At 42.5% G+C, this 24,094-nt stretch overlaps 1 protein-coding gene across 2 annotated transcripts in view; it reads right to left on the bottom strand.

Moving 5' to 3' along the window:
• Positions 1 to 13,944: 13,944 nt before the first annotated feature.
• Positions 13,945 to 24,094, bottom strand: part of AHR (aryl hydrocarbon receptor) — a 47,641-nt gene continuing 37,491 nt past the window's right edge. Inside the window, exons 8-11 of one of the 2 annotated variants that reach the window (XM_089314998.1) lie at positions 23,933 to 24,042; positions 22,848 to 22,989; positions 18,878 to 20,120; positions 13,945 to 16,548 (exon numbers count right to left, since the gene is read on the bottom strand). In XM_089314998.1, the coding sequence (XP_089171124.1) occupies positions 16,402 to 16,548; positions 18,878 to 20,120; positions 22,848 to 22,989; positions 23,933 to 24,042 (1,642 nt within the window). In that variant the 3' untranslated portion in view covers positions 13,945 to 16,401. 2 annotated transcript variants of the gene reach the window in all.

The following is a 24,094-nucleotide window of genomic DNA, read 5'->3' as shown; positions in this document are numbered from 1 at the left end:
AATGGCTGTCTTTGCAAGAGGTAGAAACAGCCTCTTCTGTCCCAGAGCCTCCAGCTTTGAATGTCAGCTACCATAAATAACCCCCAACTGTATAGCAGATTTCTAGGCCCCCCAACTCCTAACAGTGTTGGACAACCAATGTGCAGACAATGAATTTCTAAGTAAGGCAATGAAGTGTTTTCCTTCAGGGTTCTCCTAACAGTGAGATAACTGCTCCAAGAACAAGAGGTTATTGAGTGGGTCACGTTCGCTCAGCTTTAGGTGAGTGGCCGATTAATTACTCTCTCCCTCTCGCTGTCTTCTTTTTCTGTCAATGGGTTATTAATAAAACTCTTTCCACGAACGCTTCAGGAAGAAAAACACCCTTGAAACCATGTGCAACAAGCATGTCGTAAACCGACTTACTCTCACTGCCGCGCCCGTCAACTGCTCCAGAATCCAGCAAGGCTGGATTAGGGATTTATCTCGAAGTTATGTTTGCACACTAGTGCTTTACGTAAGACAGAAAACATCTCACCACCCAGCTGGATGATCTCTGCTCTGGGGACCTGTCGCAGGGTGCACACAGCTCTGGTCTAACCTTTACCAAGCTCGGACTAACTCCCTCCAACGTCCCTTACATCAGCAAAGACAAAGCAGATGTGGAACCTGGGATTTTGCACTGTTTAAAGCTGGAACATTGCATATACATTGATTTCACCATGTGCACCAACAGCGTTGTACCCAATGGATCTTTCTAAAGTCAGCGTGTGAGTGCAGGGACCTCTTTCAGATCTAGAGCTACATAATTCTACACTGTAAGCTCATTATCTTCTCCAACGTGATAGAAATGATTTGTTAAGTGCATGGTTCTTAACTGGAGGGCGATTTTGCCTCCTAGGGGACATCTATCAATATCTGAGCCTCCCATGTTCTTTTTTTTTAAAAGAATTATTTTATTTATTTGAAAGACAGAGTTACAGAGAGAGACGGAGACAGAGAGAGAGGTCTTCCATCCATTGGTTCATCCTCAGATAGCCTAATGGCCGGAGCTGCGATGATCTGAAGCCAGGAGACAGGAGCTTCTTCCGGGTCTCGCACGTGGGTGCAGGAGCCCAAGAACTTGGGCCATCTTCTACTGCTTTCCCAGGCCGTAGCAGAGAGCTGGATCAGAAGTGGAGCAGCCGGGACTTGAACCAGCACCCATATGGGATGCCGGCATTGCAGGCTGGGGCTTTAACCCGCTGCACCACAGTGCCGGCCCCTGAGGCTCCTGTGTTCCACTAGCATCTGGTGGGAAGAGCCCAGAGACGCTGTGACACATCCTACTGTGCAGGGGGGCAGCCCTCACACAGCAAGGAATGACCGATCCTACAATGTCAACTGCTCGGAGGAGCTTGAGAAACCCAAGAATGAGAGCCTGCAGCAGGGAGCAGTGTAGGTTAGAGAAGGGAGCTCGCCACTCTGAAAGCTCATAGCTCTGGTTGCTGGGAAGGGTTTGCTGGTTGCCTAGTTGCAATTTTGCAATGTTGCTTATCACTTAAGAGGAAGCAGAGCTAAGTGGGAGGCGAACTTTCTTAATGATGACAAAGCCCCTCTGCCAAGGGCACTCAGGAATACGGCTTGGGCATTTACACAAATAGAAGACATTTAAATGATTCATTAGATTGACTTTTTTTTTCCTGAAAGAAGCACTCACAAGAAAATCTATTTGCCCGAGGCATGACCAGAGTTCTCTGATGTGAACTGTGAACTGCTCCACAAAGCAGGAAAGAATTCTTGCACAGTGCAAAGCTGAGGGCGCTTTTCTGCACCCACACTTGGCCAGGGTGTTACCTATAAATGCTCAATATTCAGACATGTAGGTTGGCAGTCAAGATCCCCGTGGGAGTGAGTGAGGTGGGTAGAACCCCAGGGCCTTCCCATACCTTCTGAATCAGAATCCCCATTGCAACAAGAGCCTTCAGAGATTCCTCCACGTGGGAAAGACCAAGAAGATCCGCAGCGTTGCTGGTAGCCTCCATTCCGTATTAATCAAGCCCTAATTTTTGTGGATAAAATGCATGTTCCCCTTATCAACCTGGCAGGCATTTTTGTGCAACTAGTGATGTTGCTTTGGGAAAACTGGCTTACCCCTTGGGCTTGGGTGTTCTCCTTTGTTGAAAGCAGCAGTGGAGACAAGAGGATCTCTATGTTTTTTTTTCTGATCTTCTAGGGATTCCACTGCTTTCCTCCATTGTAAATATTACCAGTGAGGGTCTGGCTTGGCTCTGTGCGTGTAAACATCCGAAAGAGAGGGTGTGTATCCAGTGCGTGCCATAGATGCACAGCTATCAATACACAGCCTCTGGAATCGACAGTCATTGGTCAATCAATAAACAGTCACTGGATTCTTAGGTAATTCCACCTCCTACCTCGAAACTGAGCCTACTGAAGGGGTGTGCCTCTCTCAGTTGCTGCTTGGCGGTAGCATCCTTTGCCTTGCTGGTTGCATGAACATTGTGTGTACATGAACGCACACCCAACATCCCAGCCCACTCTGTAGGATTAGCTGCTGCCTGGAGGTGCTGAGGTGGGCACCTGTGCCATGCCCGCTTGCTCCTGGCCACCCCGGTTGAGTCCTGGAGGAGAGGTTGTGCAGCTCTCTTCCCGGCATCATTGACAACGTCAAGGTAGTCAGTGTGGGAGGATCCTGAAGCACAACTCACAGACAGAAACAGACCTGCAGGTCAGCTTCTCTGAAAAGCTGCTTCGGGAGAGGAACAGGGGGAGGTGGCCCTGTGGCTTTCTTTTGCAACAGGTGGCATCTGCACGATGGGGATGGTCATTCTGGCAATGTGTGCAACAGTCACAACATCCAGCATGCTGGGGTGGACACGTGGTGTAGCAGTTAAGAAGCCACTTGGGATGCCCGTGTCCCATGTCGCAGTAAGTTCAGTAATGTGTGTTACCCAACTGCCTATCCTGGTAATGAGAGATGAGAGAGACAGAGGGAGGGAGGGAGAGAGAGAGACTGAGAGATCTTCCATCTGCTGGTTCAATCCCCAGATGGGCTCAATGGCTTGCATGCACCGGATCAGGCCGTAGCCAGGAGCCAGGAACTCCATCTGGGTCTCGCACGTAAGTGGCGAGTTCCCAGGTACGTGTGCCCTCACCTGCTGCTTTCCTAGGCACATTAGCAGGCAGCTGGATCAAATGCACAGCAGCTGGGACTTGAACTGGCACTCTGCTATGGGATGCCAGCATCATAAGTGATGGCTTAACCCACATTGCACCACACCACCGGCTCCACCGTGTGACTGATATTCATAAAAACACACACTCTGTAGATTGTGTCTGAAGACATTGAGTGACTCACTGTACTATTTAGGTTAAAATCACTAAGAAAATGTCACTGTGTAGAATTTTACAGGAAACAAAGTTGTAGACATTAACATAAACATCTTGCATACCCACAGCCAGGATAGAAATTTGGAATAACTACTTTAAACAGGTGTAAAATGGAATGACTTTCTCAAAAATCCTAAAAAGCTAGTGGAACTATACCTTAACTTTTTTGTAATTTATTTGTTAATTTTATTTAAAAGTCAGAGGGAGAAATAAAGAAAGAAACAGGAAGAGAGAGAGAGAGAGAGAGATCTTCCATCCCCTGGTTCATCCCCAAATTCCCACAACAGTCAGGAGCCTGGCACTCAGTTTGGATCTCTGACAAGGGTGGCAGGTGCTCCAGTACTTGAGCCTCTAAGAGTGCACATTAGCAGGAAGTTGGAATTGGACACAGATCTGGGAGTTGAAAGGAAGCAGGGAGTCGAACCAGGCACTTTTTGTTTGTTTGTTTTATTCATTAATTTGAGAGGCAGTTATAGACAGAAAGTGGCAGAGACAGAGAGATCAATCTTCCATCCGCTGATTCACTCCCCAAATGGTTGCAACGGCCAGAACTGGGCCGATCCGAAGCCAGGAGCCAGGAGCTTCTTCTGGGTCTCCCACGCAGGTCCAGGGACCCAAGGACATGGGCCATCTTCTACTGCTTTCCCAGGCCATAGTAGAGAGCTGGATTAGAAATGGAGCAGCCGGGACTCGAACCGGGGTCCATATGGGATGCCAGCACTGCAGGCGGCGGCTTTACCTGCTGCGCCACAGCGCCAGCTCCAGAGAGCGCCATCTGGAGAATCCTAGATGGCCAATGAGAGACATTCCATTTCACCTCTCACTTGAATCAAGGAAAGGAATCTGGGGCCTGTTCTGTGGCGTATGTGTAAAGCCACCGCCTGCAGTGCCGGCATCCCATATAGGCGATGGTTCGAGTCCCGGCTGCTCCACTTCTGATCCAGCTCTCTGCTATGGCCTGGGAAAGCAGCAAAAGATGGCCCAAGTCCTTGGGCCCCTGAACCCACATGGGAGACCCAGAGACCCAGAGGATCTCCACTGCTGGCTTTGGATCGGCACAGCTCCAGCTGCTGTGGTCAATTGGGGAGTGAACCAGCAGATGGAAGACCTCTCTCTCTCTCTCTCTGCCTTTCCTTTTCTCTGTGTAACTCTTTCAAATAAATAAATAAATCTTGGCCGGTGCCGCGGCTCAATAGGCTAATCCTCCACCTAGCGGCGCCGGCACACGGGGTTCTAGTCCCGGTTGGGGCGCCGGATTCTGTCCCGGTTGCCCCTCTTCCAGGTCAGCTCTCTGCTGTGGCCCGGGAAGGCAGTGGAGGATGGCCCAAGTGCTTGGGCGCTGCACCCTCATGGGAGACCAAGAGAAGTACCTGGCTCCTGACTTCAGATCAGTGCGGTGCGCCGGCCATTAGCTCGCCAGCCATGGCGGCCATTGGAGGGTGAACCAATGGCAAAAGGAAGACCTTTCTCTCTCTCTCTCTCTCACTATCTACTCTGCCTGTCAAAAATAAATAAATAAATAAATAAATCTTTTTTTTTTTTTTAAAAAGGAAAGCAATCTGAAAGATCAGTCAAGTGACCAAATCATTCTTCCACCTGGTTATATTAATTTCCTACACAAATGAGGAACATTCTAGTCTGAAAAGCATTCATTATCTTACATTGTCGCCTCTATTCCCTCAGCAGAAAGAAGAATTCCTCAGTAGGTTCGGCGATGTTATTCTTGTCCGATTATCAGGGACTGAGCCACAGCTGGACAGGTGGACGTCAACAGAACTGCATGCTTGATGCAAGCAGTTCAACCAACAGTTCGTGGCTCCTCACTCAGTGTAGTGGGAGTCAGAATCAATTCCAACCATGGATTTGCAACTCCTTTTGCAAATTAGGCACTGAACGAATACATTTATGACAGCTTGGGGCCACTTCCTCTTTGCAGTGATCCTTCCTTTGACCATATTGGGTGATACTAGGAAGACATAAGTTTAAAAAATTGTTTCTCTTTTCCCAGCACCTTAGCTACATAGCTATAAAAGGTGACTCCAAAGTAGCTTTGTTAATTTTCAACACAGGGAATAAAAAAACACTTGAGATGTACAAACTGACACTGCTTATATAATATCCATTGTAGAGAAGTCATTTTTTTTCTTCTAGGAATGAGACTAATTTGTAGTGTTATTTGCTAACAGCAGGCTCTGCTTATCAGGATCATTTTTCAGAAACACACATGGGGTTGTAAGCGATGCATTTCCTGGCTTCCGACATGAGCTGAAGATCTGGCAAGGCAAGGCTGCCATGGAACTGTGAGCTGGTGGTGCTCTTCCACGTGTCTCTGCAATGCCCAGGCGAGGCTGGAGCCCATTAGGAGCCACCGTTGGCCTCATAATACTAGGACGGTCTTTTGTAGGGGTAGGTCTTTCACTTGGTGTGGACAGGGGGGATGAGAAGTACCACTGGACCTTTCTGATCTGTTCTTCCCCACAGAATGGCCATAGTCAGGGAGAGGTGGAGAGAACAGCTCTTCTGTTTTTCTCCAGGACTAGATGTTGCAATCCCGAGTGCATCCCTGGCTTTCTGAAAATCCGTAACCACTGTATCAGTTTCCCAAAGCTACTGTGACAAATTATCACAAATTTAGTGGCTTAAGACAACACAGGTGTATGCTCTCTGCACGAGCAGTCAAAAATTCCAAGCTCTGCGCGTCTGTGTGCCTCCTGGAGGCTCAAGGAGAGAAATAATCTCCTTGCTTTTCTTAGCTCCTAGGGGATCGCTGCATTCCTTGGTTTGTAGCATCTTCAAGCCTCTCTCTCTCTCCCCCTATGCATCTGTCAAAAAACCTCCTTCTGTGAACTCCTATCTTCCTCTTATAAGGACATTTGTGTGTGTTTTTTTTTAATTTTATTTATTTTTTTATTTTTTAGACAGGCAGAGGGACAGTGAGAGAGAGACAGAGAGAAAGGTCTTCCTTTTTGCCGTTGGTTCACCCTCCAATGGCCGCCGTGGCCGGCGCGCTCCGGCCGGCGCACCGCGCTGATCCGAAGGCAGGAGCCAGGTACTTATCCTGGTCTCCCATGGGGTGCAGGGCCCAAGCACTTGGGCCATTCTCCACTGCACTCCTGGGCCACAGTAGAGAGCTGGCCTGGAAGAGGGGCAACCGGGACAGAATCCGGCGCCCTAACCGGGACTAGAACCCCGTGTGCCGGCGCCGCTAGGTGGATTAGCCTATTGAGCCACGGCGCCGGCAGACCTTTGTGTTTACATTGGATCCACCCAGGTAATCCGGAAGAACCCTAAAACCGCCTGAGAAGTCCCTTGTAGCAGGTTTCCATTGCTGTCGCAGAACACCTGGAGCTAGGCGCTGTGGTTTGGATGTGGTTACAGTGTGCCCCCAAGGGCTCATGTGTCAGAAGTGTGGGCCCCAGAGAGGCAGTGCTGGGAGGTGGTCAGAATTTATGAACCTCTTAAGAGGTCCTTAAGTCGCTGGGTGTGCCCCTGAGAAGGGCTGTGGGAGCCCAGCCTCTCCGACTTCGTGTTTTGCGATAGGACCTCTTCCTCTCACAACTGCTCCTACTGCCCTGCCAGCATCTTCTATGAGCCCTGAGTGCAGAGGGGCCAGCCTTCCCTTTGCTAACAGCCCTCTCGGGAGAACTGACCAGTGCCCCGGGAGAAGAGAAGGCCCTTAGTGTTTTCCAAGGGCTGCACCACAGTGACCTAAAGATCTCCCACTAGGACCCAGCTCTTAACGGCCCACAACCTCTAACTGTCAATACTGGGGACCGAGCTTCCAACACACAGATCTCTGAAGGCCATACCCAAAGCCTTAACCAAACCACAGCATCCAATCTGCCATCTGAATTAACGCAGTCCCAGGTTCTGGGGCATTAGGATATGAACTTTTTTTTTTTTTTTTTTTTTGGTGGGGGATATTATTCTGTCTACTACAAGCACACTGATTATTTTGGCTGCTTTTTCTAAGTATAGCTTAATCATGTGTAAAATTTGGATAACTAGATTTACTTCATGGGAGGCAGTAAGTAAGTGAGATAGCTGGAACTAAGCAACTAGCAGAATACCAAACAGAGCAAGGCACAGAGATAGCGGCTCTTATTTGATGCCTTTGAAAGCGCTCTTAATTAGCAAGTGCAAACCCTGGGTCTGTCTGCACCACCCTGTGTGTGTTCAAATAGACCACTCTACCTCTTGGGCCCCCATTTGCTAATCTTCAAGTGTGTAACTTGGGCTTTCTCATCAGCCAGTGCAAAACGGTCATAACGACTCAAGTATCGAAATGACCTGACCTAAATGAGAAAGCCCTCGCACGCTTGCAACCTCCCCACCTGCTTGTTTAGGGGAGGACGAAGAGAGTTTCACAGGTAGTTTCACAATCAGCTCTCACATCTTTCCACTCTGGGCCTGTTGCTTTCCTCTGGTCCAGCAAAGAAAACAGAAACTAAGTAGAACAGGAAATGACAGATGATAGAAGACAACTATGATGAGAATATTAGAGTGGCTAAAAAAAACCAAAAAAACAAAAAAACAAAGTATTGCAAATCATTTTAAGTTAGTTGTGTCAAAGAGAATAAGCGTGGGGGAAAAAAGTCACAGCCTCTGGGAAGCCAGACAGGACTGAAACCATTGTTCGGTCACCATCCCTTTCCCTTAGGTCCTACACCTACACTGGGCCCATCTACCTCCTATGTTCTGTGGAGTGTTATTGGTGCACATTTTAGTTTAAAGGCACTTATGGCTAGCTTATGTCTCTTCCAATAGTTTTCAACATTGCTTCATTTATTGATGGTATCCTTTTTTTTTTTTTTTTTTTTTTTACAGGCAGAGTGGATAGTGAGAGAGAGAGAGAGAAAGCTCTTCCTTTTGCCGTTGGTTCACCCTCCAATGGCCGCCATGGCTGGCGTGTTGCGGCTGGCGCACCGTGCTGATCCAAAGGAAGGAGCCAGGTGCTTCTCCTGGTCTCCCATGGGGTGCAGGGCCCAAGCACTTGGGCCATCCTTCATTGCCTTTCCTGGCCACAGCAGAGAGCTGGCCTGGAAGAGGGGCAACCAGGAAAGAATCCGGCGCCCCGACCAGGACTAGAACCTGGTGTGCTGGAGCCGCTAGGTGGAGGATTAGCCTATTGAGCCGCGGTGCAGGCCTATTGACGGTATCCTTATACAGGTAATTCTTATCCAACCGTAAAAGAAGTTGTGCAGCTTACATTAAAACTTGAAAACAAAAGCAGGCAATCTCAAGAAGTAGGAAGTAGGCTTCGCAGTAATACAGAAGCACAAATACTTTTCCCTCAAGTAAAGGCAGGGGAGGAGGTTGAACCTAAGTACAAAACTGATTTTTGCACTTCCTGGCCGTGCAAACAGAGGTAAATGCAATCAATGATACAGCACTTTGTTGGAAGAGACAAAGGTTTTGCTAAGTCTGAAATCTGAGTTAGCTCTGCATCTCCCACACCATGAGAAGCCATGGCACCATGGAAGGGACATGGGAAAGGGCCCTTCCTCAAAGGTTTTACCAGATGGAGCTGCTTTATAACAATGATGACAAGCGAAGCTCACGCAGGGAGAGAAAGGCAGTTCACCCAATGGAGGTGACCGGAGGCAGGTGACGTAGGGTCACTCAGAGCACGGCACAGCCCGAGGCAGGCCCCTCGAGCCTACTGATTGTACTGAACACCATGCTAGCGATTTTTAAGGACTCTAGGAGCGACAGGGTCAGAGTCTGAAATTAGGAAATTAGGGGCACACAATGTGAAAGAAGCCAAGGTAACAAGTCAAGTATCCAGGGGTAATTTCTTCACTTAGTAGGTAACATTGATCCAGTTAAATTCAGATGGAAAATTTAAAAAATAAAGATCAGCAAGTTATCAATCAGCTGCTTTTTCAGATATACAGTGGTAAAAAAAAGAGAATAAAAATATAAGAAGGAAGTGGCAGTTTCATTTATTATTCTTTTAGAAGATGATTATGTTTCCAAGCCGTAGAAACCAAAGCATTCAATGACTGAAGATACAAGAAAAAGTAGAAAAAATAGGAAAATATAAGGGGACTGCTGATAGAAATGCCAAGGGCAAAAACCCAGCAAACCACAGGTTATGTTGGACGTTTTCAGTCAAGTTGGAGGTGACGTCATTGTAGACAGTGAGGTGAGGCAGATCCCATGGTGTGTGTGTGCGTGCGCATGTTTCTCTGTAATACACACCAAGTGTAGAGGCAGGCAGAGCAGGGTTCAGTGGCTCCAGGGCATGCAGGACCTTGGCTCAACCTGGCTTTGCTTCACTACCTAGTCAATGTCTTCTGTCATCATGGATCAAGGTAGATAACAGATCTCCATCCACTGCAGCCATGTATGGGTATGAAGAGCAAACATCAGAAAAGCAGTGGCTTCTTGCTTGTTTCATTGAGTGTTCCTGCACCCTTGTTAGCTACTTCTCCCCAAGAAGAGGCTGGGAAATCTATAACCAGTGATAAATCTCTGATGAAGGAACCAGGAAGATGATACAAGGGGAGTCAACTGGCAATACAGGCACGGTGAAGAGTCTATGGGGAGGCCATTATTTCAGTGTGTGACGTTTCTCTAGCAATCGGTTAATCGGGGAGACAAAGTGGTTAGACCAAGGCTATGGACTGGAGTAGCAGAAGCCAAGAAGGCAATGAACAAATCCAGGATGCAAGCATGCTTGCAGTGGCGGTCCAGGCTGAGGGCCTGTAGAGGAAACACACAGACCCAGGGGTCTGGGAATCCCAAGGTTGGCTGAAGATGGGGAAAAGGACTGGGAGGTGGGAAGGAAAGGCTGAGATAACAAAAGGCAATTTCAAGTGGACAGAGGTAGGGCAGTTACAAGTGCTCAGTGTTTTCAGGCATGGCTGTATTTACGTGGAATGGAAAAACACGATGCAGAAGTTGGTGTGTAGGAGCTATGAACACGAGGCTGGAAGGATCACTGCCAAGGATGATGTCGGGAGATCACAATGGAAAGGAGGATCGTAGGAGACTAAAACCTCAGCCAGTCATCAAACCACAGAAGGAGATTTAGCGCCCATGTATAGCTTTACCTCCATCTGCAAAAAGGCCGTTTAGACATCACAGGAAAATAGTAACGGCAGACACTTAGTACTTTCTATGTCGCAGTTAAATAGAAAATTATTCTTAAATAAATTATTGTAGAAGTTTTGAATTGCAGCCTCTTTATTTGCCTTCATCCAGATTCCTCTAATGTTAATTTTTTATATAACCACGGGGTAGTGGGCAAAATCTGACACTTACCAATGGTACAACAATATCAGCTAAGCCAGACTTAAATCAGCCTACAGTAAGAAGCAAATTACATGACATGTACAATAGGGTGGAAAACCAAACCAGATTTCAGGAGATCAAAACTGTTTCAGACAGGAAGCAGAGAGGTAGTTTAATAAAGAAAAGGGATCAGGGTCAAGTAATGTTTTTTCCAGGGTGGAGGGCATACCTGCACACAGCACAGCCTGTGAGGAGACTCAACAAGGGAAGGGTAAAGCTCCATGCACCACAGTAAGAAATAAGTGCAGACCTTAGAATCCGGGCAACCTAACCTCTCCCCATACACCAGAGGTCAGGAGACTGAGAACAGCGGTGTTGCTGGGGTGAAGGAACACACTTAGGATGATGCTCTCAGTTCTAGTAGTAAAACTGGGACCTTACTCATCTGCTGACCGTGAGAGAGGGATCAGGCGTCACCAAGGCCCTGGACCAGTGTTTATTGAGCAGGCTTGATGAGATGGAACCAGTTGTACTGACAGAAACCATCTACCGGGGCTGGTGCTGTGGATAAAGCTGCCTTCTGCAACGCCGTCATCCCACTGGGGCACGGGTTTGAGTCCGTTGTTCCACTTCTGATCCAGCTCCCTGCTAATGGCAGGGAAAAGCAGCAGATGGCTCAAGTGCTTGGGCCCCTACTACCCATATGGGAGATCTGGAAGATGCTTCAGGCTCCCGGCTTCAGCCCGGTCCAGTCCCGACCACTGTGGCCACCTGGGGAGTGAACCAGGGGATGGACAATCTCGCTATTTCGCAGTCTCTCCCTCTCTCTCTCTAACTCTGATTTTTAAATAAATAAATAAATAAATAATCTTAGAAAAGAATCCATCAACTGAATGCAAACAGTACTGGATTTTTTTCAAACAGTTAAGGCTGAGAATTTTATGTCATTCTTAGACCATTCTAAAATGTCTGGAATTAAGTTTGATGGCACTTGTAGCCTGGTTCTGAAAAATACCTAAGTGTAAAGGATAAATACAAAAAGGTTGTATGCATAATTGTTATGAGAATGAAAACTGTTTTCTCAGAATTTTTCTTTAATCAATTCTAATTGCAGAATTCCTGGTGAATCTTCATTCAACAATTAGGAATTTGGGGCAAGGGCTCTTGTATAAAATATTTATTAGAGAGGGCATCTGGGTTTGGGCAAGAATTTTTTGAATCCAATGACAAAATACAGCCAATAAAAGTTGTTTCAAATTTCTTCAGAAATATTTTCAAGAAGTTATTTACTAAAAACAGGACTCTCTATTTTTTCCTGAGATGTTAAAAATACTCCATTTGTAACACTGATAACATAGGGTTTAAAAGAACAGTCCAGAAGCATTTTAATTTCTGATGTTACTGAAAAGTCTGTATTTTTTTCTATTTAGGTAAAGGCCAAAACATTTAAGGTCAGAATTGGATAAGAAGTTTATGATAATGATTTGGAAAAATTAATAGCATCAAAATGTCCATACTATCCGAAGCAATTTACAGATTCAATGTGATCCCAATCAAAATACCAAGATTTCTTTCAGTTCCAGAATAAAATGACCTTAAAATTCATATGGAAACACAAGAAACTCTGAATAGCTAAAGCAATCTTAAACAACAAAAACAAAGCTGGAGACATCACAATACCAGATCTGAAGACGTACTACAGGGCAGTTATAATCAAAACACTGGGACAAAAATTGACACGTGGACCAATGGAACAGAGTAGAGACCACAGAAATTAATCCACACATATATAGCCAAGTAATCTTGGACAAATGAGCTAAAACCACTTCCTGGAGAAAGGACAGTCTCTTCAACAAGTGGTGTCAGGAAAACTGGATCTCTGTATGTAGAAGTATGAAATAAGATCCCTATCCCACCCCCTACACAAAAATTGACTCAGAATGGATCAAGGGTCTAAATCTAAGACTTGAAACTATCAAATTATTAGAGGAAAACCTAGGGGAAAACACTGAAAGACTCTGGCATAGGCACGGACTTTTTAGGAAAAAAACCCACAAGCACAGGCAATAAAAGCAAAAATAGACAAATTAGATTACATCAAGCCAAGAACCATCTGCAAAGCAAAGGAAACACTCAACGAAGTGAAGAGGCAACAGACAGAATGGGAGAAAATATTTGCAAACTATGCATCTGATAAAGGATTAATATCCAGAATACACAGGGAGCTCAAGAAACTCAACAACAAAATAAACAATCCAGTTTAGAAATGGGATAAGGATATGAACAAATATTTTTCAAACAATGAAACACAAAGGCCAACACATGGAAAGGTGCTCAGGGTCACTAGCTATCAGGGAAACTCAAACAAAAACCACAATGAGGGGCCACCCCATTGGTTAGAGTGGCTATTATCAAAAAAAAAAAAAAAAAAAAAAAAAGAAAAGAAATTGCTGGCAAGGATGTGGAGAAAAAAGTACTGTAATACACTGTTGGTGGGAATGTAAACTAGTATACTCATTATGGAAGACAGTGTAGAGATTCCTCAGAAATCTAAAAAGAGACCTACCATATGACCCTGCCATCCCACTCCTGGGAATCTTCCTAAGGGAAATGAAATCAGCATATGAAAGAGTTAACTCTACCCCCATGTTTATAGCAGTTCAATTCACAATAGCTACAATATGGAATCAACTCAGAAGTCCATCAACTGATGACTAGATTAAAAAACCATGGCAAATATACATGATGGAATACTCAGCCATAAAAAAAATCAGAAGGAAATCCTATATTTTGAAACAATATGATTGCAATTGGAGACCATTATGCTTACTGAAATAAGCCAGTCCCCAAAAGACAAAAATCATGTTTTCTCTGATTTGTGGTAACTAATATATAAAGTAGAAAAAAATGTAATATACATGAGCAAAACTGACATTTTGGATTTGCTTATAGTTTATAGTGCTTGTCTATACTCCTGAGGAGCAGCTTTTCTACTTAGTACTTGTTTAGTTCTTTATTTAGTGGAGGATCAAGCTTGTGATTATAAAGTAAACTGAAAGTGTGTCACTGAAAAAATTAAAAGAAAAAAGAAAGAGCAAAGTTGGGAGAGTAGGAACCAGCGGGGAGGGAAGTGTGGGAAGCATCATTAACTTCTTAAAATTGCAGATATGACATACATGAAATTTGTTCCTTTCAGGTAAATAAAAGTTTATGAATTACTGACTTAGCCCTTTCTTAAATAATGTGGACTGCCTCCATATAACAGTTATAAACCTTTAATGTTAAGTGATCATTTCCTTTACGTAGACCAAAAGAAAGAACTTACATTAAAACATATTCTTACTTGGTGATTACTTTATTACCATATATACTGTTATATACAATGTTGATAATAAAGAGACTATAAATCATATTTTAAACAACAATCTATGCATGGCATATGTAAGCAGTAACATTTTTGAAGGAAAAGAGCAAAGCCATGAAAACATTTATCTACAGTTTAGTAATACTGAACACACGAGTCCGTGCATAGCTCTGAGGGCTGGCTTTGTAACACACTGGAAAGCTGGCGAATCTCCCAGGTTGAGGAAGAGTCCACACTAAACATATCACACACACCCTTAGACATGCACGTCACCTGCAAGCAAAGCCCTCTGCAGTGGGCCACAAAGCCTTCTTGGTTTGGCACTTAGCAATACAGACAAAGGTATATTTGGTTTAACATGATTTTATTATTCTGAGATAAATTTTACTTAAGTAGGTAAAAATATACAATATTGCTTTAAAAACTTTTAGTTTTAGAAGTGTATAATGGTCATCAGAGTCACAATTTTAAAAGCCTTATGTTTTCCACTGCACAATGCGTCTGCTACCATGTGGAAAGACCAACACAAGTGGCTATGCAAAGGCTCTTAATGACAGGTTTAAATGCAGAAAGAGAATAGTAATCACAACCATGGGTCGAAATCCCTAGTGACACCTCAAGCTGGAAACAAATTAGGAAATGCTTTAGGCAGATTTCTTTTTCAACACTTACACTGAGTCTACAGATTCAGATTTTGACTAAAATTGCATGGAACTGAGAGATTTTTCTCTGAAGCCACTTTTATGTACATTAAATTTACTTATAAATGAAAAATGTTATAGTTGAACACTGCATCTCAGTTTGGGATTCCATCAGTTTTTAAGTAATCTATGTAATGTGTGTCTAAGTCCTTTGGATGCCTTTATTTAAGTAAAAAATGACAGATGGTGACATATTTTCTTTTTAATAATTTGAGATCAGAAAAGTTGCTAGAGTGCGGAATCTATTTGTAATAAAGGTCTTTATATCATAAAGACATAACGTTTGAAGGTAAAAAACTACGTGGTTGTCTTTTTCTTAATAGTAACTTAAAAGCAGTTTAGTTCATTATATGATTTCTTAAAAAAGACACACTGATAAAATGCGTGAAACTAAAACAAATTATTTATGTGCCTATATAAGGTTTGGCCCTATTTTTAAATGAACGATTGGAAATATTTTACAACTAATTTTGTTCATTTTATCTGTACAATGCACCATCCATTTCACTCATTACAATACTTTGCATCAAACATTGCTATCTTCAATCTTAACATTCCTCAAATGAGGAAAAACAAAGTTTCCACTGTTTTAAGAAGTGAAATTTATAAAGTCAACATAACATTTAATGACTACAGATCTAAAACAGTTTTCAAAGATAATTTAAACACATTGAAATGAGTGCTTTGCTTAATTTAATTACAAACTAACATGTGCTGCTTCTTTTCAACATAATTTTATAATACACATGGTTGCATTTAACAGCAGACTTTTTACACTGCAACATACAACCACCATCATGGAGATTTCAAGAAAGGCATACAGCGGAGTGCGTATCTCTTTTTCTGAAATCATCCTTGACATTAAGTGCTACAGCTTTAAACTTTATATAGATAAGAAATAACTTGGGAAGATGTTTTACTTTCAAATGTTTCCAACATAAGGCACATAGCAACAGTTACAGTCTAGAAGCAACTAGGTTATATAGTAAATAATTATCTTTTCAATCATTATTTGTCCTTTACCTGAAAAAAGTGGGTGAGTAGTGCAGTTAAAATAGGTTTGAATTAATAAAAACAACTGGATTTAGGAAATACAAATATATCTGGGTGCAGAGAGAATGCTAGTAATTTAAACAAGAAAAAGACTATTTTATATAAAATATACATCCTACAGTGTTACAGGTAGAAAGAAATGTGAGGCACTTAGAGTAACAGTGAAAGAGGAGAGCACTGAGATTATTTTCTTCTTATAAAAGCACCAAACCACTTATTTTAACATCTGACACAAAAGCAGAGGCTAAAATGATAGAGAAATGGGTTTATTTTGTAACTTTGTATTTGGTGTACTAACAATAAAGAAGATGGAAACGTCAAAGTTTTTCATTGTTATCCTGAAAGGATAATTCAAAGAAAGTTTTCAAATTTAAGTCTTTAAATCCCCTGAACAAGTCTGCATGCTTGTGGTGCTCAGAGCCATGTAACATATAGATGGTATCTCACGATTCCATGGTTGCACACATTCCATCTGAATGACTATAGCATATGAAATGCCAGCATTATTTCTAAGACTCCTTTTCTGAAAACAGAAATTAAAACTCGGCTTAGAGTAACGGTGCATGCGCCGAAGCCTCCAGGTGAACCTGCTGTCCAGCACTGACGGTTTAATACTCTGTAATCCTTCACAAGTGACTTCAGTGCAGAAAACCAAGGTGAACGCTGGGCTTGGAATCACAGCAGTCGGCCGGACGCCAGGTCAGGGAAGGGTCTGGCTTCGGACGGATGGTGCAGCGGCGGGAGGTGTGTGCTGGCCACAGTGTTATTTATGTCATGCAGGTCAGCTGGGTATGTCTCATTTAACATGCCCCCGTTCGGAAACTGAAGACGAAAATAGCAATGAAGTTTATTTGAATAATCCTCCAGATATTTTAAGCCATTAGAAAACATAGTGAGATGTGTTGCAAAGATCTTAGTTCTGCATATTGTTAAACTTCACATTGGTTTACTACCAAACTTTAACTCTTCCATTTGGTGACGACATCCTGATTACATATTATCCATTACATGCACTTATAAACTTTTGGTTTTTCTGCTAGTGTAACAAGACATTTTGAGCTTGGTACAGGTGAGTGACACAACTGCCTCTTTTCAGACTGCCTTTGTGTCGGTCAGGAAAGGACAGCTCCACGAGAGCCACTCCTGAGTCACAAACACGCTTGGCCACAGGTGGGTTTGCTTTGAGCAGACTGCTCCCAGTCAAGTGCTTGGCTCAGTGACCTTGCCTGCAGATGACCTGGGCTTTTCCAACAAGGCCAGTTCTGAGTTTCTAAAGGTTGATTGGCATTTCTAAAATAGTATACCATGAGTATGATTTCTTTAATTTCTTATCTATAAGAACTGCCAATCAATGAATACTACTAAAAGCATCATTCTACTTTGAGTCCAATTAACAAAAGAAAATATTCGTTTTTGTTTTCCTACACTGAAATTAGCTTGGTTTCTATAATGCTATTGGGAAGGGAAGGGAAGGGAAGGGCAGGGCAGGGGAAGAAGGGGAAGAAGGGGAAGAAGAAAAAGAAAAGAAAAGAGAAAATAAAAGAAAAGGCAAAGAGAAATAGAAATTAAAGGAAGGAAGGAAAGAGGGAGGGAGGGAGGGAGGGAGGCAGGGAGGGAGGACAAACAGCCTGGAAATACATAGTTCTGTAGAATGTTACAGATTACAGAGCCTTCACATTTTTGTATATGATACCAAAAGTTGTGAAAACTTTCAAGCAGATTGAATTGCAGCTTTGTCAAGTACAAGGTAATATTATTTCCCCAGGTAATAGCGGGTTTTAAATGAATTTTTCTCATCCCATATAACAGAAGAAAAGCAAGACAGTCTCTTTAAATATATTGTATGGGGCAGTGCTGTCCATTAGAAATATAATGTGAGGCCCAAAACTTCAATTTTTCAAATAATCACATAAAATAGTAATAAAAAATAGTAATAAAAAATAAAAATAAAAAATAAAAAAGAAGTTAATTTTAATGTTTTACTTAAGCTAATATATCAAACTTTATCATTTCAACATGAAATCAACATTCTGCACTGCTTTTACAAGCCAAATCTCCAAAACGGGGTGTTTACTTCATGGTGACAGCACATCTCCTTTCAGACTAGCCACACTTCAAGTGCCCAACAGACACAGGTAACAAGTGGCACCATGGAGGAAAATGCATGCTGCAGAATTAGTATTTTGTTATTCACAGAAAAGCATAAAAAGCAGTGTGTGTGTGGGGGGGGGGGGGGGAACTCAAGTGATGCTGACGCACTATTTAAAATGTAATTTCACATCACTCACTTCCGCACAATTCATCTTACTCAAGAATGAAATATGATTAGGTCACAACAACGTTGTCAGACAGACTGTAATTGACTATTAAATTTTAATATAATCAAAGGATGATCAGAACGCATCATCATTTTCTATTAACAAAGCTCATATTCAATCAGACAAACCAAATGCATGACAGAAAGCCAGAAAAAAAAATCAGGGATAAAGATTCAAGTCACATTTGCAAATTCCTATAATACACAGAGGTCAGTGAACTTAACTGTAGTCAAGATATTCTTTGAAGCTAAACAAATATGTTTTAAAATGAACTGTGTATTTTCTGATAAAGTACAAGTGCAAACAATATATTCCCCGGTGGCCACAGAAAGCAGCTGGGATCATTATGTTACATTATCTTTTTTTTTTTTTAATGATCACTTCTGGATTTAAAGTGTACTTGCTGCTAGCAGAGTTCTGAGGACATATTTAAACAATGCAAATACAGTATCAAGCCAGCCAGCAGGGTTACACCATTGAAGAGTGAAATTTTCAAGTCTGAGATCTTAAAAAGCTCTATGTTTTGAAACACTCAAGACAAATTCTCTATTTAAACCCATTTTTAACTAATTTTACCAAGTAATTTAGGACACATTCATTTTGCATTAGCCCTTGCCGTCTTTCTTTCAAGATTCAGGTAAATAGCATGTTTTAGAAAAAGTACAGGCTTATAAAAATCGTAGTCACACATATAATTAGAAACCCTATCTCCATGAACACTACTGAAAATAGATGAAAATCGGCCACTGAGATGAAATATTTATAACTCAGGTCTATTTATTTACAAGGTAAGAAGAATCACGAGAGGGTTTATTGGGTTCAAAATCACTCACCTTGTTTAAAAATGCCTCTGGGCCTGGCACTGGTGGCTCGCACTGCATCTGACCCATGAGGGTGTGTGCAGGTCCCGGCTGGCACTGATACATCGACACGGCCCCAGCATAACACGTCTGAGGAGCCACCATGGCTGACTGTGGGTTCCCTCCATGTGTCTGTCTGTCAGGAACTTGTAAACAAGTGACAAAATCTTCTAGATTAGAGGTACTAGGGTATGGAGATGAGTCAAAATTCCCCATAGCGAAATCCAACTGTGTACACCTGGAATGCTGTGGTGCTACAGTCTGATTACAAGGAGTAAAGTTCTGTGTATAAGGCATCGTATTCATCGCCGCCGTGTAGGGAAACGCTTGATCAGCCGTGTGGAAGTCCGTGAAGACGCTGTATGGCTGGAGGTCTTGCTGAGGCTCACTGAAAGGCACGGGCTGGTTAGCGCTCCAGTTGGCAAACATGCTGTTAACTTGCATGTGCTCCATCTTCTGACACAGCTGTTGCTGCGGCTCCACTGTTGCCTGCTCCGAGCGGCACGGAGGCTGCTGCGGCGGTCCGAGCTGCAGGCGTTCCTGCACCATACAGCTGGAGTTCAGTGCTGTGGCTGGCTGAGGCTGGTAACCTGGACTCCCGAAGGGGGACTTGTTTAAAGAATCCTGGACATAAGTCAGGATTTCATCTGTTATGTCAATGTCTCTGAAGTCAACCTCACCAGAAAAGTCAGCCCCGAAAAACTCCTCATTCTGCATGTTTTTGATATCTTCAAAATCTACACCGAGGTTTTTCATAATGTTGTACAAGTCACAGTTTTTATTATCTGGAAAGAGCACCGTCTGATCTCCGGAGAACGCTGGGCTCACTTCCTGAGACTGACCGATCTGCTCGTGTTTGAGGACACTGCCACCGGCCACCGACGCAACGTTCTCTGGCCAGTTACTGCACTCATTCAGAGACTCAGTAAAAAAGTTTCTTTCAAAAGGTGCGTTACTCGAAGGAGGATAGAGGTAAATAGACTCATCCTGCTGCATCAGGGCACTCAGGAGGGAACTGGGATGGACAGAATCCTTACTTGGAGTTGGTTTGGTGGCAGAGTCCTTCCCACAAGTGCCACTTTTAGGCCTTATTGGCAGGGGGTCCATGATGGGCGGGAAGGGGCTGGTCATCTCGTACAACACAGCTTCTCCAGTGGTGAACATAAAAGGCAACTTCGTGTTTCGTTTTAGTAAATGCTCTCTTCCTTCTTCATCTCTAAAATTGGGTACAAGAAAGTCTGTATATGTTAGCAGAAGTCCATCACAAATATCTTAAAATATTAAAAAAAAAAGAGCAAGAAAAATACGCTGCAAGTGAGTTGACAACATAGAAGACAGATTTTATTTTGCCCCAAATCATTCTCATGGTTAGTGCTAGAAAACTTTTTTTAGACAAACACATTTAAATGATTTAGGGGAGGGCACGTGGTGCAGTGGGTAAGAGGCAACATAGGGCACCCATATCCCACTTGCATGCCTGGGTGCAAGTCCCTACTCCACAGCTCTCCCCTCTCAATTCCACCTCCTGCACCTCCAAGAGGCAGCAGACCATGGCTTTAAGGACTTGGGTTCCTGACACCCATGTTGGAGACTTGGATGGAATTTCCAGCTCCTAGCCTCTGTGTGGCCCAGTCTTGGCTGTTGAAGGCATCTGGGGATTGAACTAGTGAAAAGAAGATCTCTCTTCCTCTCTATTTATCTCTGTCTCTCTACCTTTCAAATCCATAAAAATAAGTAAATAAAATTTTTAAAATGATTTAGAGCTTTTTTCCCCCTCAAAACTTGGTATAGTAGGTGATTTCAAGCTCAGGTGATATTCTCCAGAGAAATAAATTTGTATGGAATAAAAATTAAATATAAAAACAAATGATAAGGATTTAGGTTAAATTTATTCCTACATACTTTATTTTTTGTGGCTATTTTGAATGGGATCCCTTTCTTCATCTGTCTCTCAGGGAGTTCATCATTAGCATAAAGAAAAGGAATCTGAGTAGAAGAGCCATGTCTAAGAAGAACACTTCCTGAGGAGCTCACAGGAGAAGACTGGTGTGACTGGCAGTGTGTCAGCTGAAACCCTGCAGCCTTGCAAAAGATGTCATAAACCAAATTAAGGCATGGGGAAAACATCTGGGACATATGTGTATATTTATAATTTATAATTAGATATATGTATATATTTAAATTTCATATCCATAGTAGATATGAACAGAGCTCCAGTAGGTCTAAGAGAGAGCCAAAACACTCAACAGAAGACAAATTATACTAACTGGCAATTCATTAAAAAAAAAGATATATCATAAAGAGATAAAGAAATGCCCTGAATCATTAAGAAAATGAAAACAACTAACTTCTCTTAGGAATTGACAGAGCAACCATACACCACAAACCAATGCAGAATACTCACAATACAATTAACCAACTAGAGAGTGACATGGAAAAAACACCAAACTCCTTAACAACAGAACATACATTCTTGACCAGAGCACATGGGATATTTCATTAACACTGACTGTACGCTATGTCATAAAATAAGCCACCCTGAGTTTTAGAGGACCGAAATCCTTCTCAGAGAATGCTTCTGACATCATGGAATCATGCTAAATGTTAATTACTTAAAACAACCAGAAAAGTCCCCTAACTCTAAAACAGATAATACCATATTTAAGAAGCTTGTGAATAAAAAATAAATAAAAAAGAAATTTTGCCAATATTGTGAATGGTAAAAATAAGACACATCAAACAGGAGGACCTTGGTTAAAACTGTACTTAAAAGAAAATTTATATGTGTGTGCATATATTTATATGTCTAAATATATATTAAAATAGAAAAAGTTGGAAAAAATAGCCAACTGTAGCCAAGAAAGTGGAAGGTATGAAATAATGAGCAAATATAAAACACAAAGGTAAAATAGCAAAAATGAACAAACTACAAGTGGAACTGTAGAAGAGATGATGAGATCCCAGCAAGAGTGAGCAGGGGAAAGGGCACCGCTCTGTGCAGGTACACACACAGCCGTACACCTGCCTACCTCCACAGTACACACACACAGGTACATACATCACCAGGCTCATGGGTTGGAACACTCAGTATTACCAAGGAGTTCATTCTCTCTAGTGACCTATACTTTCAAGGAAATTCCATTCAAAGTCCCAACAGATTTTCTAATGGGAATTATCGTTGATTTCTAAAATACATATGGAAGCATAACAGGGGAAGAAGAGGCAAGGCAATCTTGAAGAACAAGGGCTAAGCAAACAAAATGAAGACATGCACTCAGATATCAAACCTGAAAATACAGTAATTAAGACAACGTGATGGTACAAAACAGCCAACTTCAAAAAAGTCCAGAAAACAGAACTGCTGCACAATTCCTTGATCAAAATCCTTTGCAGTGGAGTAAAGGACAGCCTTTTCATAAAGTGTCTTTTAAATAAATCTGACTGGCCAATTAGATATACATAAAAGGGGAAAAAAAGGAAAAACCAACCTTGCTCTCCTCTTAAGCCATATTCAAAAATTAGTTGGCCAGAGTGGGAGAAGATATTTGCACTGCAAACACTTGACAAAGGACTCACTTCCAGAGTGTGTAGAAATTCCTCCCAAATCCCTGCTGGGCTTGGTGAACATCGCGATCCCAACAAAGCATGGTAACTTTCCTACTTTGTTTTACAGATGGCACCAGCTTTTCACCTTGGAGTTTTCTTTGATTGTTCTCTTAGCCCTCCCTGTTTGGCTGCACTAAGTCTGCCAATCCCAACCACTCAATGGTCTCACCAAAGTCCTCTTCTTCCTGCACATACTCACATTAGTGTACTTCAGTTTTACCTGTCAGACTCAATTCTCTTAGAATGACTTTTGAGTTTTCACGTAAGAGGACCTGTGAACCAAATGTCATTACAATAAAAAATGAAAATAGGAAACATTCTGAGTCTTTGTGCTTACGTTAGAGGTCTTTGAGTTGCAATGATAAAATCTGGTCTTCCATTCTTATAAATAAAGCGTGCATTAGACTGGACCCAAGCCCATCGATTATCTTTTGTAAGAAGCCTGAAAACTGCTAGGCCACTTTCTCCAGTCTTAATCACTAAAAAAAAAAAAAAAAAAAAGAACAGAAAAAAGTTAAAAAATTAAATGATCAAACTCCTAATAAACATATTAAAGAACATCCCGGAAAGTCTCTCTGACATATTTCTGGATGCATCTATGACCAAAGAAGTTACTATCTTGACAACATTTTTCATTTTTTTAAAGATGTATTTATCTGTTTGAAAGGCAGAGTTATAGAGAGGCAGAAGCAGAGGCAGAGGCAGAGGCGGGGTGGGGGTCTTCTATCTGCTGGTTCACTCTCCAGATGGCCGCAATAGACGGAACTACAGCAATCTGAAGCTAGGAGCCCGGAACTTTTCGGGTCTCCAATGTGGGAGCAGGAGCCCAAGGACCGGAGCCATCTTCTACCTTTCCCAGGCCATAGCAGAGAGCTGGATAGGAAGTGGGGCAGGCAGGACTCAAACCGGCACCCATATGGGATGCCAGCACTGCAGGCAGTGGCTTTACCTGCTATGCTACAGCACCAGCCCCTATCTTGACAACTTTTAAATACAATATATTGAAAGAAATGAAAGCAGTTCTGCAGGTTTTTTTTCCTATTGCATACTAAAATTTATTATTTAAAATGTTGGAGGTAACACATGGAAGTAAAGATAAAAACTATTTTCATTTTAAAAATAGCATGTTCCTCTACAGCTCAGTACTTCACGATTTTAAAGCTTAAATCTATATTAATCTACCCTTATAAAGAATAATGACACTATTCAAAAAATCCCTGAGTAAAATTTCAATGACCAAAATGGTCACTTTTGTAGTAATTCACCTATTATATTCTTGTGTGGCAGCTGTAAGGCAGACAATGAATAAAGAGTGTCATTCTGAAGAAGTTTGTCCAAACAGTTTCATTCAACACACACTATGAGTGACGCCTTGGAACAGACATTAGAGTCCTGACATGTTTGTGGGGAACACCAACTTACTCCGTATGTGGGACTCGGCACAGTACAGCATATCAGCAGCATGGATGAACTGATACCCCGACCCTCTCATGCACAGCTCTGCCTCTGTGTAGCCCAAGACGATCTGTCCTCTGGTGAACAACAGGGTAAAAGAAGAAGAAATGAAAATCGAATACAAAAAAG

The sequence above is a fragment of the Oryctolagus cuniculus genome, chromosome 16 (assembly GCF_051225735.1).
Source record: "Oryctolagus cuniculus isolate XC-2025 breed Fujian yellow rabbit chromosome 16, ASM5122573v1, whole genome shotgun sequence".
NCBI lineage: Eukaryota > Metazoa > Chordata > Mammalia > Lagomorpha > Leporidae > Oryctolagus > Oryctolagus cuniculus.
The sequence above is the reverse complement of the archived record's forward strand: the minus strand, read 5'-3'. Positions and strand labels throughout refer to the sequence as shown.